At 45.4% G+C, this 18,879-nt stretch overlaps 1 protein-coding gene across 1 annotated transcript in view; it reads left to right on the forward strand.

The window, feature by feature from the left end:
- LOC140212235 (transient receptor potential cation channel subfamily M member 1-like) overlaps positions 1-18,879 on the forward strand; it is a 333,942-nt gene that overhangs the window by 299,181 nt on the left and 15,882 nt on the right. The window contains exons 18-23 of the mRNA XM_072282961.1: positions 1,467-1,586; positions 1,826-1,957; positions 2,041-2,169; positions 3,493-3,744; positions 10,354-10,528; positions 17,421-17,441. Of these exons, the coding sequence (XP_072139062.1) occupies positions 1,467-1,586; positions 1,826-1,957; positions 2,041-2,169; positions 3,493-3,744; positions 10,354-10,528; positions 17,421-17,441 (829 nt within the window). The remainder of the gene's footprint in view (positions 1-1,466; positions 1,587-1,825; positions 1,958-2,040; positions 2,170-3,492; positions 3,745-10,353; positions 10,529-17,420; positions 17,442-18,879) is intronic.

Genomic DNA, 18,879 nt, shown 5'->3' on the forward strand with positions numbered 1-18,879 from the left:
ATGTCCACCCTGACCCCCTGGATGGAAGCAGGGGTCACTGGTACCTTAGCTCTCCTCAGGTCTACCACTAGCTCCTTAATCTTTTTCACATTAAGCTGCAGATAATTCTGCTCACACCATGTGACAAAGTTTCCTACCATAGCCCTGTACTCAACCTCATCTCCCTTGCTGATGCATCCAACTATGGCAGAGTCATCTGAAAACTTCTGAAGATGACAAGACTCTGTGCAGTAGTTGAAGTCCGAGGTGTAAATGGTGAAGAGAAAGGGAGACAAGACAGTCCCCTGTGGAGCCCCAGTGCTGCAAGCACATGTACTGTGGTCTGCCAGTCAGGTAATCAAGAATCCATGACACCAGGAAAACATCCACCTGCATTGCTGTCAGCTTCTCCCCCAGCAGAGCAGGGCAGATGGTGTTGAATGCACTGGAGATGTCAAAAAACATGACCCTCACAGTGCTCGCTGGCTTGTCCAGGTGGGCGTAGACACGATTCAGCAGGTAGACGATGGCATCCTCAACTCCTAGTCGGGGCTGGTAGGCAAACTAGAGGGGATCTAAGTGTGGCCTGACCATAGGCTGGAGCAGCTGCAGAACAAGTCTCTCCAGGGTCTTCATGATGTGGGAGGTCAATGCCACCGGTCTGTAGTCATTGAGGCCGCTGGGGCGCAGCATCTTTGGCACAGGGACGAAGCAGGACGTCTTCCACAGCACAGGAAACCTCCAGAGCCTCAGGCTCAGGTTGAATACATGGCAAAGTACTCCACATAGCTGAGGGGCACAGGCTTTGAACACCCTGGTACTGACACCATCCGGTCCTGTAGCCTTGCTTGGATTGAGACGTTTCAGCTGTCTTCTCACCTGTTCAGTTGGGTTGGGATTGGAGAGGGTGAAAAGGAGATTCACCAGGATCCTTCCTTGGATCAGACAGTTCAGTTATGAAGAGAGACTGGATAGGTTTGAAGTGGAGGTGATAGAGGAGGCCTTGACAGAGGCTTGCAAAATTATGAGGGGCATAGAGGGGGTAAATAGTAGGTAATGTTTCCCAACAGCAGAAGTGACCAAAATTGGAAGACTTAAGCTCAGGGTAAAGGTTTGGAAGGGATCCAGCCAAGAACTGAGGAAGAAGGTGTTTAGAATCAGGAACGTTCTGCCCAAGTGGATGGTGGCAGTAGATATTGAGACAAGCATTGGAATTACCAAGGCATAGGATGCTTCGGACAATTGCTGGTAATTGAGGTTAGTGTTGGTGGTACTTAATTGTCAGCATAGATGTACGGGTTGAAGAGCCTGCTGTGTGACAGTGAGGATTGTTTATGTTGACAAGATCTTTATAAATTCAACACTTGATAAGCCACCATGGTCTGTACACATTATCCAACTGGTGTATACAAAATAATGTGACTCTGGTAACTTCACTTTCAATTGGAATCAAATTCCCCAAGACTTTCTTTGTGATTTCCTGTCAGATTATGCTGGGAATAATATTTCCGCCTACAATACTTCTACTGGATTTTAAAAGCAGTGATGATTTATCCTATGAAGCATCCGGTGACGGTGATCCGGGGAAGGAGAAGGAGGAGGACAATGTGAGTAATAGATGGAAAGGTAAGTGGGATCTGGAAAGAGAATGTGGTGGGGTGCAGAGTCATGGGATGTGTGGCTGGAGATTGAAGGTCAGAAGATTGGTGGTTGGTTGGGGGAGGAGTGGAAAACCGGATTAACCAGACTGGGAAATTCAAAGTAATCAATTTTAAATTAGAGAAGGTGAGATTGCAGAAGTGAGTGTGGGCCTGTGACTCACTCCTTGACCCACATCTTGTTTTAGGATGCCAACAACGAGGCTGTTTCCAAAAAAGGAGATGAAGAAGATGGAGTGGAAAATCACCAGAGTATCCCAATTGGAAGGAAGATTTATGAGTTCTACAATGCACCAATTGTTAAATTCTGGTTCCACACGGTAAGATCCTGAGGGGGTGAAATCTGCCCGTGCCTCCGTGACCATGTAATCACCCTCAAGCTCTCAAGTGCTTTCATTTACAGATGGCGTATCTCGCCTACTTGCTGCTCTACAACTATGTAATTCTGGTGAAGATGGAGAGTTTGCCTTCAATTCCAGAATGGATTCTCATCTCATATATTTTAATGCTGGCGATTGAGAAAATCCGAGAGGTAAGAAGCTCAGATAAATCAATAACTTTTACCTTTCACCAAGGCTGCAGTCAAATATCTGGCAACACATATCAAAGTTGCTGGTGAACACAGCAGGCCAGGCAGCATCTCTAGAAAGAGGTACAGTTGAGGTTTCGGGCCGAGACCCTTCGTCAGGACTAACTGAAAGAAGAGCTAGTAAGAGATTTGAAAGTGGGAGGGGGAGATCCAAAATGATAGGAGACAGGAGGGGAAGGGATAGAGTCAAGAGCTGGACAGTTGATTGGCAAAAGGGATATGAGAGAATATATATATATATATATATATATAAATAAATAACGGATGGGGTATGAGGGGGAGGTGGGGCATTAATGGAAGTTTGAGAAGTCGATGTTCATGCCATCAGGTTGGAGGATACCCAGACAGAATATAAGGCGTTGCTCCTCCAACCTGAGTGTGGCTTCATCTTTACAGTAGAGGAGGCCATGGATAGACATATCAGAATGGGAGTGGGACGTGGAATTAAAATGTGTGGCCACTGGGATCTGTAATGCCACGAGAGGGAGGGCTTTCATCCAAGTGCATTGAATAGAATGGTGCAGATAGAGATTTTGATAGTGTGAAGATAGTGGGCCGAAGGACCTATTTCTGTGCTGTGTGTCAATGACTACAAAATGGGGGAAGGTCACTAACCTTGAAGATGGGTCACTGGTTCCTTAAAAGGCTATAAGCTCCAAGAAAGGGCCAATTACTATAAAGGGTGAGGAGAGGGAAGGAGGAGTGGCAGGGTGGGAGGAAGGGAGGGAGGGAGGAGGAAGAGAGGGAGGGGTGGGAGAGAGAGAGACGGACAGCTAAACAGAGAGACAGACAGGCTGAGGCAGACAGAGATAGAAAGAGAGAGGGAAAGAGACAGACAGAGGGGGAGGGGGAGAGAGAGTGAGAGACAGGCAGACATAGAGAGAGAGGGAAAGACTGACACAGGGATGTGATTGGTCGGGTACCAGAGGGGATGACCCTGACTGTGGGCTGTGGACCAAGGTCACCACCCTACTAGACTTCACTGTTCACCAACAGTATGGCTCAGAAGCCATTGATCAATGTGGCTGATGCATTGCTGCTCCCTCTCCCTGCCACTGTGTATTGCCCAGTTCCTCCTCCAAACGTGGCTGTCTGTCACAGTAAACAGGAACCTGCACAGAGGTAATATATTTGTCACTAGTGGGAGGTGGTGAAGTCAAATATGAGCCTGCTGCACCATTCAATATGATTAAGTTCTTGCTTTCTCTTTAGCTTCTTCATTAACACTGCAGTCTGTTCTTGCTAATTTATTCATCTTTGATTTAGATCTTAATGTCAGAACCAAGTAAACTGAGGCAGAAAGTAAAGGTCTGGATGCAGGAATACTGGAATGTCACTGACATGGTGGCCATCACCATCTTTAGCTGTGGTGTGTTGCTGCGTTTCCAGAATGAGCCCTACATGAGCTATGGACGGGTCATCTACTGTGTGGATATCATCATCTGGTACATCCGTGTCCTTGACATCTTCGGTGTCAACAAATACCTGGGGCCTTACGTCATGATGATTGGCAAGATGGTGAGTGGGCTTGTGTACCAAGGTCCCAAGCTCTAGCACTGCTATGCATTCCATGGAAGTTAAAATCAAATAAAGGTCAGAGTTTTGATGTATAACATGTGAAGGAACAATGTGTTCTCACTCCTGTTGTGATCCAAGTCTTTCAGTGAGGCCTTCTTTCACATGGTAGGTTGATTCAGAAGATAAAGATGCATGGGATCCAGGGTAAATTGCAAGGATGGATTTGGAACTGTCTTGTCCATGAAAGACAGAGACTGGGGGGAAAGGTTGATAATTTGGCCGGAGGTGGTTACCAGTGGTGTTATACAGGAATCAGTGCTGGGATTGTGACCAGTGGTGTTCCATGAGGATCGGTGCTGGGATCGTGACCAGTGGTGTTCCACGACGATCGGCCTGGGATTGTGTCCAGTGATGTTATACAGGAATCAGTGTTGGGATCGTGACCAGTGCTGTCCACAAGGATCAGTGCCGGGATCGTGACCAGGGGTGTTCCATGAGGATCAGTGCTGGGATCGTGACCAGTGGTTTTCCACGGGCATCGGGCTGGGATTGTGACCAGTGGTGTTCCACGGGAATCAGTGCTGGGATCGTGACCAGTGGTGTTCCACGGGAATCAGTGCTGGGATCGTGACCAGTGGTGTTATATGGGAATCAGTGCTGGGATTGTGACCAGTGGTGTTATACGGGAATCAGTGCTGGGATCGTGACCAGTGGTGTTCCACGAGGATCGGTGCTGGGATTGTGACCAGTGGTGTTCCACGAGGATCGGTGCTGGGATCGTGACCAGTGGTGTTATACGGGAATCAGTGCTGGGATTGTGACCAGTGGTGTTCCACGGGCATCGGGCTGGGATTGTGACCAGTGGTGTTATACGGGAATCAGTGCTGGGATCGTGGCCAGTGGTGTTCCACGAGGATCGGGCTGGGATTGTGACTAGTGGTGTTATACGGGAATCAGTGCTGGGATCGTGACTAGTGGTGTTATATGGGAATCAGTGCTGGGATCGTGACCAGTGGTGTTATACGGGAATCAGTGCTGGGATCGTGACCAGTGGTGTTCCACGAGGATCGGGCTGGGATCGTGACCAGTGGTGTTCCACGAGGATCGGTGCTGGGATCGTGACCAGTGGTGTTATACGGGAATCAGTGCTGGGATCGTGACCAGTGGTGTTATACGGGAATCAGTGCTGGGATCGTGACCAGTGGTGTTCCACAAGGATCAGTACTGGGATCGTGACCAGTGGTGTTATACGGGAATCAGTGCTGGGATCGTGACTAGTGGTGTTATACGGGAATCAGTGCTGGGATCGTGACCAGTGGTGTTATACGGGAATCAGTGCTGGGATCGTGACCAGTGGTGTTCCACGAGGATCGGGCTGGGATCGTGACCAGTGGTGTTATACGGGAATCAGTGCCGGGATCGTGACCAGTGGTGTTATACGGGAATCAGTGCTGGGATCGTGACCAGTGGTGTTCCACAAGGATCAGTACTGGGATCGTGACCAGTGGTGTTATACGGGAATCAGTGCTGGGATCGTGACCAGTGGTGTTCCACAAGGATCAGTACTGGGATCGTGACCAGTGGTGTTATACGGGAATCAGTGCTGGGATCGTGACCAGTGGTGTTCCACAAGGATCAGTACTGGGATCGTGACCAGTGGTGTTATACGGGAATCAGTGCTGGGATCGTGGCCAGGGGTGTTCCACGAGGATCGGGCTGGGATCGTGACCAGTGATGTTCCACGAGGATCGGGCTGGGATCGTGACCAGTGGTGTTCCACGAGGATCGGGCTGGGATCGTGACCAGTGATGTTCCACGAGGATCGGTGCTGGGATTGTGACCAGTGGTGTTATACGGGAATCAGTGCCGGGATCGTGACCAGTGGTGTTCCATGAGGATCGGGCTGGGATCATGACCAGTGGTGTTCCACAGGCATCGGTGCCGGGATCGTGACCAGTGGTGTTCCACAGGCATCGGGCTGGGATCATGACCAGTGGTGTTCCACGGGAATCAGTGCTGGGATCGTGACCAGTGATGTTCCACGAGGATCGGGCTGGGATCATGACCAGTGGTGTTATAGGGGAATCAGTGCTGGGATCGTGACCAGTGGTTTTCCACAAAGACCTCTTGTTTGTTTGTGATATATTTTAGATGAAAACCAATTTTTTTTAAGAGAACTAGAACATAAAAGCAAGAATGTCATGCTAAGGCTTTTTAAGGCCTTATTGATGAGACCGCACTTGGAATGATTGTGAATAGTTTTGGGCCCTTATCTGAGATGTCCTGACACAGAAGAGGGTCCAGAGTAGGTTCATGAGAATGATCCCAGAAATGTAAGGGTTAACATATTACTATTTAATTATTTATGGGTTTATATTGCTATATTTATACTCTATTCTTTGTTGGTGCAACTGTAACAAAAACCAATTTCCCTCGGTATCAATAAAGTATGACTATGACTATATGAGAAGCGTTTTTTACCTCTGATCTTGTACTGACTCGAGTTTAGAAGAATGGGATGTGGATTTCATTGAACCTATAGAATATTGAAAGGTCTAGATAGAGCGGACGTGGAGAAGATGTTCCGTCTGGTGGGAGAGTCTAGGACCAGAGAGCATAGCCTCAGAATACAGGGATGTCCATTTAGAACTGAAGTGTGGAGCAATGTCTTCAGCCAGAGGGTGGCGAATCAGTGGAATTCATTACCACTGACAGCTGTGGAGGCCAAGTCACTGAGAATATTTAAAGCAGACGTTGATAGTTTCTTGATTAGTCAGTGTGTCAAAAATTACAGTGAGAAGGCAGGAGAATGGGATTGAGAGGGATAGTAAATCAGACAAGATGGAATGGCAAGCAGACTCAGTGGGCCAAATGGCGTAATTCTGCTTTTATGCCTATGGTCTGAAATGTGGATTAGTGGATTAGCCAATTGTGAATGACACCAAGATTGGTGCAGTTATGGATAATGTAAAGTACCATCAGAGAATACATTGGGATAGAGGTCAGGTACAGGTGTATAGGCAGAGAATTGGCAGGTGGATCTTAATCAGGGTAAGTTTGAGGAGTTGCACTTTGGGAGGTCAAATGGAAGGAGAAAGAGCCCATTCGAACATAAAGGTACAGGAGAATCTTGGGGTCCAGGTCCATAGAGGACACCTTCTGAGGTTGGGAGGGGAGTTTAAAGCTGATGTGAGGGACAAATGTTTTACGCAGAGAATGGTAGTGTCTAGAATAGGTTATCGAAGTTAGTAAAATGAGGTTGTTTTAGGTAAACAATTTAATAAGAAGAAATGGGTGATACAGGGAGGAGGATGTTTCAGATAAATCAGTACCAAGATCAACACAACATCATGGGCCAAATGGCCTGAATGGTATTGTGCTGTTCTGTGTCCTGTTTTCTTCGAGGAACAGACACTCTCGTCCGAGGGAATTGATAGAAAATAAGTCACAGTGAAAATCAGTGGAGCAGAGGATTGTTCTGGAGGCTAACGTAGAGACAATGGGCAGAAGATGCTACCCCCACCATCCCCTATCATTTCTCTGCCTTAAGACAATAGGGAAGGAGAACTGTTTTCTAATACCGTCAGCTCACCCATCATTCTCTCCTGCACTACCACCCACTTTCCTACTTCCTTAGATGAAGTCCCACATCCTCATTTTCAAATCCCTTTTGTGGTCTTGTTCTGCCTAATTTTTGTGCAGCCATGTCATACAGTCCCCAGTCCCTGGAATACTCCAAGTTCCCTTGTTTCTCTCCATTATTTGTCAGCTTTTTGCCTCAGCACCTCAGTGTTTGGGCTATATATACACTTAGTCGGTGTCTGTGTTGTGTGTCCTATTTGCTGCCTTGTCTTGGGAAGTATTTTTGAAGAGCGCCACACTATAACTGGAGTGTGAACCTCTGGATCTCTGTCCCTGAGGGATCAGCATCCCAGCAGGTTATCAGCAGTGATTTGGGTTTAGTTTTGGACAGATGGATCTTACAGCATTGAGTCTGGGGGGAGGGGTGTGGACATATATGAATTACATGTCTGGGCTGATATGGAATATTGGGGGAAAGTGAAGTGGCCAAGCAGTTAATGGTAGCTTTTTATTTCCTCATGTTCCAAGTAAACTCTGAAAGATTGACTGACCAAATAATGTGAGAAGTGACCCCTAATGGGAAGTCTCAGGGAGTGTGTAGTGTATTCCCTTTTCCACATTCCAATATCTACTGTCTCCAATCTTCACATGTACTTCTTGTTATTAATGACCCCCTGGTGACATTCCATGTGACATTCTCTGACAGTAGCATAGTCTTTGATTAAATATTCAATAGACAAGTAAAATACATAAGAAACTCAAGAAGTGCCTCTGAAAGTAACCAACCATCTGTTTAAACTGGGTTAGATGAGTAAATTCACTGTTCAATATTAAACAATGCAGAATTTCCCAAAGGCATTTTATGGATTTGATTTTAATTCAATTAATTCAAAACAAACTGTTGCTCCATCTGGCCTTGTTTTGCATTTCAGAAAAAAAAGCCCTTTGAAGGATTCATGTGCTGTTTTTCTTGGCTCGCTGGGCTTGGAAATAAATTCAGCAAAAATCTTCACTTGTACATTTCAAATAGAACTTAACTGTCTCTCATGTGACCAAGCTTCCCACTTGCTTTCAGAAATGCCGTAGGACCCATGGGACAAGTACCATGTGAATGTGTTTTCCATGTCTCTGAACTTACACTCCCCCATGAGGTCAGCGTTGATCATGGATGTTGTGCCCCAGCTGCCTACGTGACACACAGGCCAGGGCAGTACAATACTGGAGAGTGAGCTCATGCAGAGGGCTTCCCCTCTCCACACAGCTGATGAATCCAACGCAACGATAGAGACCAATACAGTTTGACTCCTGCAGCAGCTCAAGAGTTGTCTGTCAGTGTTGAACTCAACATAGGACTGCTTAGAGACTCCAGCTCTGTATTTTTCCCTTGGGGTTTACTCCTGAAGCCTTCCCCATGAAAGAGTATGGCTGCAAGGCAATAGAGGTTTTAGATCAGAATTTTCCTTCTCCTAGTTGAGCTGCCAAACTCCATCTGCTGAAGTGACTGATTTTAAGGCACCAGTAACCTGCTTTTGTCCCTTCTCCTGTTAGTAGAAACGGTTCCAGTGGCCTAAGTAGCTAAGCCACACATGACGGCCAGGAGCTGGACTTGGTTGACAGAGGCTATTTGAGATGCATTTGAGGAGCATTTAATAAGGAGTGCTTTTTACCACCCCCGGGCTATGACAACTTTAAGAAGCCTTACCCCATAACTTTATATAACACACCAGAAATGATCACACTCCCTTTCTCCGCTCTGTAATATACTGAATGTTATGTTCAGGATATAAACATGCAGGAGTGATCAAACATCATACACGATCATTAACTAGCTTGTGGTCAACATTCCAACAGGTAGCATGAGTGATCACCAGACTTGCAGTGCCTCTCCGTGGTTTGGTGTGAGGTGTTGGGCTGTGAATTCAGTATTGGATGGCAGATATACACTGACCATTCCCCCGAGTATTTCAAAGTTCAAAGTAAAATTTATTATCAGAGTACATGCATGTCACCATATACAACCCTGAGATTATTTTCTTGTGGGCATACTCAACAAATCTATAGAATAGTAACTGTAAACAGGATCAATGAAACAACAAGAGCATAGAAGACAACAACTGCAAATGCAAATATAAATAAATAACTATAAATAGAGCACAAAATAACAAGATAGAGTCCTTATAGTGAAATGTTGTGTGAACATCTCATTAGATGAGTGTAATTATCCCCTTTTGTTCAAGACCCTAATGGTTGAGGGGTAGTAACTGTTCTTGAACCTGGTAGTACAAGTCCTGACACTCTTGTGCCTTCTACCTGATGGCAGTGTGAGAAAAGAAGACAGTCTGGGAGTTGAGGAACTTTGATAATGGATGCTGCTTTCCTATGACAGCGTTTCACGTAGATGTGCTCAATCGTTAGGAGGGTTTTACCCATGATGTATTTGGTCGAATCCATTACTATTTGTAGGATTTTCTGCTCAAAGGTATTGGTGTTCCCATACTAGGCTGTAATGCAACCAGTCAATTCACTTCCTATCTTCCTACCACATATCTATAGAAGTTTGTTAAGGTTTTTGATGTCATGTCAAATCTCTGTAGCCTTCTAAGGAAGTAGAGGTGCTTTCTTTGCAATTACATTTATATGATGGGTCTAGCACAGGTCATCTGAGATAGTGACACCCAGGAATTTAAAGTTACTGACCCTTTGCACCTCTGATCCTTTGATGAGGACTGCCTCATGGACCCCTGGCTTCCCTCTCCTGGTCTACAATTAGCCCCTTGGTCTTGTTGACGTTGAGTGAGAGGTTGTAGTTATGACACCACTCAGCCAAATTTTCTCATGGGGAAGGCTTCGTGAGTAAATTTCCAGCACTGGTGGTGGCCCTTTGCCTCAATGCAGTGTAATTTGGTTTTTTATCCACAATAAGAGAGCTGTGAGACTCTCTGTTGCAGGTGGTGGACTTTGTTGTCATTATCAATGTAATGTAGTCCGTTATCCATGATAACAGAGCTGTGGAACTCTCTGTTGCAGATGGTGGACATGCTGTACTTTGTTGTCATTATGCTGGTAGTCCTGATGAGTTTTGGAGTATCAAGACAGGCAATTCTGCACCCTGACGAGGAGCCGTCCTGGAGGCTAGCACGCAACATCTTCTACATGCCGTATTGGATGATCTACGGAGAGGTGTTTGCAGATCAGATAGACCGTAAGACTAGAATTCATAGTAAGACTCTGCTTCTTGTCTCTCTGGTAGATGACTGGTTTTAAAACAGCCAGCAGCTGCCCGTCTCTCCTCTGCTCAGGTACTGACGGAGTTGAGGTTTAAAGCAGCCAGCAGCTGCCCGTCTCTCCTCTGCTGAGGTACTGAGGGAGTTGAGGTTTAAAGCAGCCAGCAGCTGCCCGTCTCTCCTCTGCTCAGGTACTGAGGGAGTTGAGGTTTAAAGCAGCCAGCAGCTGCCCTTCTCTCCTCTGCTCAGGTACTGAGGGAGTTGAGGTTTAAAGCAGCCAGCTGCTCAGGTACTGAGGGGAGGAGGTAGTGATTGCCTCCCAGCTGACATTCACATATGGATATTGAACATAGGGGACACCAAACAGAGACTGGGAACAGAAAGCATGTGAGCCTGTGATCAAAGCTGAACACACAGAACATCCATGATGTGGCTGGACTATGCTCTGCTAACTCAGAACAATTCATAAAATGACCATTCCTGCCGTTGCTGAGTTGTCAAAACTAATCAATGGGTGAATCTTCATTGCATGATTGATTATTTCATCATGATGTAAATTAAGGTGATTATCACCAGGAACAAGAAGTGAATAGCCCTTAAACAAGAAAAGAAAGGTAAAGATGAAGGAGTTTAAAATTTGTACATCTACACACACAAGCCATCTCTTCAAGAATTGGTGACTAAGACCAATCTTTGAAAAGTGATGAGAATGTGGTGTGTTAAACCACTGAAACTATCTGCAATATTGAGACTCACTGAAATAGTCTTTAACAAAATCATGATCTAGTCCTTGATACACATACTTCCCAAAAGGCTGCAGCCCTTGACACAGTTGGGTATTCCATGATGCTGCAGCACCTTTCCATGGCTGCCAGGCTGAGTGGGACTGCACATCCTCTGATCAGAGAGTCGCCTGCAATCACAGCACTTTCAACATTTGCAGCATTATCTCTGATATCCTTGGTTCCCAACTTTTCTCATCAGGGGCGGCATGGTTGTGTAGTGGATAGCACAATGCTTTACAGTACAATAGTCTTGGGAGATTTCAAAATGCAGATAGATTGGGAAAGTCAGGTTGGTGCTGAATTCCAGGAGGGGGAGTTTCTAAAGTGCCTACGAGATGCTTTTTAGAGCAGCTCATGGTTGAGCCCACTAGAGGATCAGCTATTCTGAACTGGGTGTTGTGCAATGAACCAGAATTGATTAGAGAGCTCACGGTTAAATAACCCTTAGGGGCAAGTGATCATAAAATGATGAAATTCATCCTGAAATTTGAGAAGGAGAAATTAAAGTCAGATATATCAGTATTGCAGTGGAGTAAAGGAAATTACAGAGGCATGAGAGAGGAGTTGGCCAGAATTGATTGGAAAAGAACACTGGCAGGGGTGATGGCAGAGTAGCAATGGCTGGAATTTCTGGAAGCAATTTGGAAGGCGCAGAATATATACATCGCAAAGAGGAAGAAGTATTACAACTGTGGCTAAGAAGAGAAGTCAGAGCCAAATTAAAAGCCAAAGAGAGGGCATATAGTAGAGCAAAAATTAGTGAGAATTTAGAGGATTGGGAAGCTTTTAAAAACCAACAGAAGGCAACTAATAAAGTCATTAAGAAATTAAAGATGGAATACGAAAATAGGCGAGCCGATAATATTAATGAGGATACCAAAATTTTCTTCAGATACATAAAGTGTCAAAGAGAGGCGACAGCTGGAAAACAATGAGCGAGAGGGACAACAAAATGGCAGGCAAACTGAAGAAATGTTTTGCATCATTCTTCACTGTGGAAGACATTAGCAGTATGGTGGAACATAGAACATAGAATAGTACAGCACAGTACAGGCCCTTCGGCCCACAATGTTGTGCCGACCCCTCAAACCCTGCCTCCCATATAAGCCCCCACCTTAGATTCCTCCATATACCTGCCTAGTAGTCTCTTAAACTTCACTAGTGTATCTGCCTCCACCACTGAGTCAGGCAGTGCATTCCACTCACCAACCACTCTCTGAGTAAAAAATCTTCCTCTAATATCCCCCTTGAACTTCCCACCCCTTACCTTAAAGCCATGTCCTCTTGTATTGAGCAGTGGTGTCCTGGGGAAGAGGCGCTGGCTATCCACTCTATCTATACCTCTTATTATCTTGTACACCTCTATCATGTCTCCTCTCATCCTCCTTCTCTCCAAAGAGTAAAGCCCTAGCTCCCTTAATCTCTGATCATAATGCATACTTTCTAAACCAGGCAGCATCCTGGTAAGTCTCCTCTGTACCCTTTCCAATGCTTCCACATCCTTCCTATAGTGAGGTGACCAGAACTGGACACAGTACTCCAAGTGTGGCCTAACCAGAGTTTTATAGAGCTGCATCATTACATCGCGACTCTTAAACTCTATCCCTCGACTTATGAAAGCTAACACCCCATAAGCTTTCTTAACTACCCTATCCACCTGTGAGGCAACTTTCGGGGATCTGTACACATGTACCCCGAGATCCCTCTGTTCCTCCACACTACCAAGTATCTTGCCATTTACTTTGTACTCTGCCTTGGAATTTGTCCTTCCAAAGTGTACCACCTCACACTTCTCCGGGTTGAACTCCATCTGCCACTTCTCAGCCCACTTCTGCATCCTATCAATGTCTCTCTGCAATCTTTGACAATCCTCTACACTATCTACAACACCACCAATCTTTGCAAACTTGCCAACCCACCCTTCCACCCCCACATCCAGATCGTTAATAAAAATCACGAAAAGTAGAGGTCCCAGAACAGATCCTTGTGGGACACCACTAGTCACAATCCTCCAATCTGAATGTACTCCCTCCACCACCACCCTCTGCCTTCTGCAGGCAAGCCAATTCTGAATCCACCTGGCCAAACTTCCCTGGATCCCATGCCTTCTAACTTTCTGAATAAGCCTACTGTGTGGAACCTTGTCAAATGCCTTACTAAAATCCATATAGATCACATCCACTGCACTACCCTCATCTATATGCCTGGTCACCTCCTCAAAGAACTCTATCAGGCTTGTTAGACACGATCTGCCCTTCACAAAGCCATGCTGACTGTCCCTGATCAGACCATGATTCTCTAACTGCCTATAGATCCTATCTCTAAGAATCTTTTCCAACAGCTTTCCCACCACAGACGAAAGGCTCACTGGTCTATAATTACCCGGACTATCCCTACTACCTTTTTTGAACAAGGGAACAACATTTGCCTCCCTCCAATCCTCCGGTACCATTCCCATGGACAACGAGGACATAAAGATCCTAGCCAGAGGCTCAGCAATCTCTTCTCTCACCTCGTGGAGCAGCCTGGGGAATATTCCGTCAGGCCCCGGGGACTTATCTGTCCTAATGTATTTTAACAACTCCAACACCTCCTCTCCCTTAATATCAACATGCTCCAGAACATCAACCTCACTCATATTGTCCTCACCATCATCAAGTTCCCTCTCATTGGTGAATACCGAAGAGAAGTATTCATTGAGGACCTCACTCACTTCCACAGCCTCCAGGCACATCTTCCCACCTTTATCTCTAATCGGTCCTACCTTCACTCCTGTCATCCTTTTTTTCTTCACATAATTGAAGAATGCCTTGGGGTTTTCCTTTACCCTACTCGCCAAGGCCTTCTCATGCCCCCTTCTTGCTCTTCTCAGCCCCTTCTTAAGCTCTTTTCTTGCTTCCCTATATTCCTCAATAGACCCATCTGATCCTTGCTTCCTAAACCTCATGTATGCTGCCTTCTTCCACCTGACTAGATTTTCCACCTCACTTGTCACCCATGGTTCCTTCACCCTACCATTCTTTATCTTCCTCACTGGGACAAATTTATCCCTTACATCTGGCAAGAGATCTCTAAACATCGACCACATGTCCATAGTACATTTCCCTGCAAAAACATCATCCCAATTTCTAGCCTTATAGCCTCATAATTTGCCTTTCCCCAATTAAAAATTTTCCTGTCCTCTTTGATTCTATCCTTTTCCATGATAATTATAAAGGCCAGGGAGTGGTGGTCACTGTCCCCCAGATGCTCACCCACTTTGAGATCTGTGACCTGACCCGGTTCATTACCTAGTACTAGATCTAGTGTGGCATTCCCCCTGGTCGGCCTGTCCACAGGAATCCATCCTGGACACACTTAACAAATTCTGCCCCATCTAAACCCTTGGAACTAATCAGGTGCCAATCAATATTAGGGAAGTTAAAGTCACCCACGATAACAACCCTGTTATTGCACCTTTCCAAAATCTGCCTCCCAATCTGCTCTTCTGTATCTCTGCTGCTACCAGGGGGCCTATAGAATACCCCCAGTAGAGTAACTGCTCCCTTCCTGTTCCTGACTTCCACCCATATTGACTCAAAAGAGGATCCTGCTACATTACTCACCCTTTCTGTAGCTGTAATAGTATCCCTGACCAGTAATGCCACTCCTCCTCCCCTTTTTCCGCCCTCTCTATCCCTTTTAAAGCACTGAAATCCAGGAATATTGAGAATCCATTCCTGCCCTGGTGCCAGCCAAGTCTCTGTAATGGCCACTACATCATAATTCCATGTATGTATCCAAGCTCTCAGTTCATCACCTTTGTTCCTGATGCTTCTTTCATTGAGATACACACACTTCAGCCTTTCTACCTTACTGTCTTTACACCGTTTATTCTGCTTCTCTTTCCTCAAAGCCTCTCTGTATGTTAGATCTGGCTTTACGCCATGCATTTCTTTCACTGCTCTATCGCTCTGGGTCCCATCCCCCTTGCAAATTAGTTTAAACCCTCCCGAACCATGCTAGCAAACCTACCTGCAAGGATATTGCTCCCCCTCGAGTTCAGGTGCAACCCATCCAATCTGTACAGGTCCCACCTTCCCCAGAAGAGATCCCAATGATCTAAAAATCTAAAACCCTGCTCCCTGCACCAACTCCTCAGCCATGCATTCAAGGAAGTTCCAGGTATCGAGTGTCTTAAAGAATGTAAAGTTACCATAAGTAGAGAGAAGGGAAACTGAAAGATCTGAAGGTAGATAAGTCATCTGGACCAGGTGGTGTACACCCAGCGTTCTGAAAGGGGGGGCTGAAGAGATTGTGGAGGCATTAGTAATGATCTTTCAAGAATCACTAGATTCTGGAATGGTTCTGGAAGACACAAAAATTGGAAATGTCACTCCACTCTTCAAGAAGGGAGAGAGGCAGAAGAAAGGAAAATATAGGCCAGTTAGTCTGGGCTGGGTGGTATCTATGGAAAAGAGGAAACAGTCGACGTTTCAGGCCGAAACGTCAACTGTACTTTTTTCCACAGATGCTGCCTGGCCTGCTGAGTACATAAATAAATACACTTTTCCTAATAATAACATCCGATGAAGAGGTGGTGTGAGTTTCCACCTTTCCGCTGACAGCAGCCGGCTCTCCGTCACCATCACTGGTATATATTTCTATATAATTCTGAAATTGTTCCTGACACTCATCACACTGATCGGCTGGACCAGGCTCCTGGGAAACATATTAAACTCTGAAATAAGCTTTGGATCACATTTCTGAGTCAGCGTATTTACCCTTGTAAGTTCACTAGCTCTGTCCCTTTCAGTGAACTTGCGGGAAAGCTCAGTCATGCTTTTGTTACTATTCCAACAATCTGCCCATTAGCTACCTGACTCCACTCTCTGTAAACCTGAGGCATCTACAACTGACACATAATCCATTCATGCCTCATCTCTGCACTTGCTGACTTACACTGGCTCCCCCTTGACAAACACCTCAGTTTAAAATTCTCCTCACTTCAGGCAGAAATGTGAACTGTACTTTTTTTTCCACAGATGCTGCCTGGCCTGCTGAGTTCCTCCAGCATTTTATGTGTGTTGCTCAGATTTCCAGCATCTGCAGATTTTCTCGTTTGTGAGATGCCACATGGTCTCCTTTCTCGCCATCCCTGTAATCTTCTCACTCCTACGACCCCAGATCTCCTCAAATTCTGGACTCTTTGTCGTGCCTAGATTTAATCACACCCTCATTGGCAGCCTAGCCTTCAGTAGCCAGTTCCCTAACTCTGAAATTCCATCATTACACTCTCCAGCTCTCTCCGTCTCTCTCCTCTGGTAAGGTATACTTCACATGCTCTCTCTTTGATACAGCTTCTGGTCATATTCTATATCTGTATTGGAAGTCAGCAGAGAAATGACCTGGTGAGAAGCCAGTATGCACACGATGACAGAATGGCCTGTGGACTTTCTCCCCAGCTGACGTTAGCTTTCCCAGCTGGAGGCTAGTTCTGTTTGAAAATTCTGAAAGGATGCATCTTGAGCTGTCCCCCACACGTAAGGTGCCATAAAAAGCTGTTTTTTTTTGTTTGAAAGTGGCGCTGTTTTGTATTATAAATACAAGAGATCCTGCAGATGCTGGAAATCCAAAGCAACACACACAAAATGCTGGAAGAACTCAGCAGGTCAGGCAGCATCAATGGAAAAGAATACAGTCAACATTTCAGGCTGACCCTTCATCGCTGTTTTATATTAGTTTCTGGAATTTTGCAGCATTTGATAGAGAAATACTTCATACATGAATCCTATGAAATCCCTGGAAGAATTTAAATGAACTGGAGAATTGTATAGAATATTCACCAGCCTCGCAAGGGCAACTGGAGGCTGTGTGTACCATTCTGTGCCAAAAGCAGCCAATGATCCAAGTGCATGTATTGGTAGGGCTGAGGGAAACCCAGGTTAGATTCAGCCAACATGGGCACAAATCTTTGCTGCATTCACTGGGGTGACATTGAATTACCAATGTTGGTAAGACTTTTTGCTTTGGATGTGTGGTGATTGGTTCTTAATGATCTCTTCCTTTCTTTCACTTCCACTGTGCCGTCAATGAACTGCATCAGTTTACGCCATGGAAATCAATCGTAAGTATGAAGAGATGCCCTCCCAGCTGGAAGTGCCAGGTGCTGCTTCTGTTATGTGTGGGATCTAACGCTGATTCTAGGCTACCTGGCTTTGTGCAAACTCAGACTCCAACCCAGCAGATGGATTTTTATATTCTTGTTCAGCTAAACCAACTATTTCTAATAACTTACAGTGAGCCTTAGCTTTCTGTGAAATTGGCACAGCGGATGCAGTCTGATACGTCATTAATTTGGTCTCCTCACCACTAAGTATCCGTGCAAAAGAGATCAGACGTGGGATGAAGTGTAAACTTTCAGCGAAGTCTGCAGCACAGTTACAGACACAGCAAAGTACAGGGCTATTCAGCCCATTCGCATTCACTGGCTCAGTGAAGAGCAATCTAGTCACCGGTCATTTAGTGCACATTTACACACAGACTGTGTGAAACACCCCATTTAATGTGCATTTTTACACAGGTCTTTGTCAAACACCCCCATTTAACCATATAACCATATAACAATTACAGCATGGAAACAGGCCATCTCGGCCCTTCTAGTCTGTGCCGAACTCTTACTCTCACCTAGGCCCACCGACCTGCACTCGGCCCATAACCCTCCATTCCTTTCCTGTCCATATATCTATCCAATTTAACTTTAAACGACAACATCGAGCCTGCCTCAACCACTTCTGCTGGAAGCTCGTTCCACACAGCTACCACTCTTTGAGTAAAGGAGTTCCCCTTCATGATACCCCTAAACTTTTGCCCTTTAACTCTCAACTCATGTCCTCTTGTTTGAATCTCCCCCATTCTCAATGGAAAAAGCCTATCCACGTCAACTCTATCAATCCCCCTCATAATTTTAAACACCTCTATCAAGTCCCCCCTCAACCTTCTACGCTCCAAAGAATAAAGACCTAACTTGTTCAACCTTTCTCTGTAACTTAGGAGATGAAACCCAGGTAACATTTTAGTAAACCTCCTCTGTACTCTCAATTTTATTGACATCTTTCCTATAATTCGGTGACCAGAACTGTACACAATACTCCAAATTTGGCCTTACCAATGCCTTATACAATTTCAACATTACATCCCAACTCCTATACTCAATGCTCTGATTAATAAAGGCCAGCATACCAAAAGCTTACTTCACCACCCTATCCACATGAGATTCCACCTTCAAGGAACTATGCATCATTATTCCTAGATCCCTCTGTTCTACAGCACTCTTCAGTGCCCTACATTCCATGTATGTCCTATTTTGATTATTCCTAACAAAATGTAGCACCTCACATTTTTCAGCATTAAACTCCATCTGCCATCTGCAAGCCCGCTCTTCTAACTGGCCTAAATCTCTCTGCAAGCTTTGAAAACCTACTTCATTATCCACAACGCCACCAATCTTAGTATCATCTGCATACTTACTAATCCAATTAACCACCTCATCATCCAGATCATTA

This window comes from Mobula birostris, chromosome 18, assembly GCF_030028105.1.
Source record: "Mobula birostris isolate sMobBir1 chromosome 18, sMobBir1.hap1, whole genome shotgun sequence".
Lineage (NCBI taxonomy): Eukaryota > Metazoa > Chordata > Chondrichthyes > Myliobatiformes > Myliobatidae > Mobula > Mobula birostris.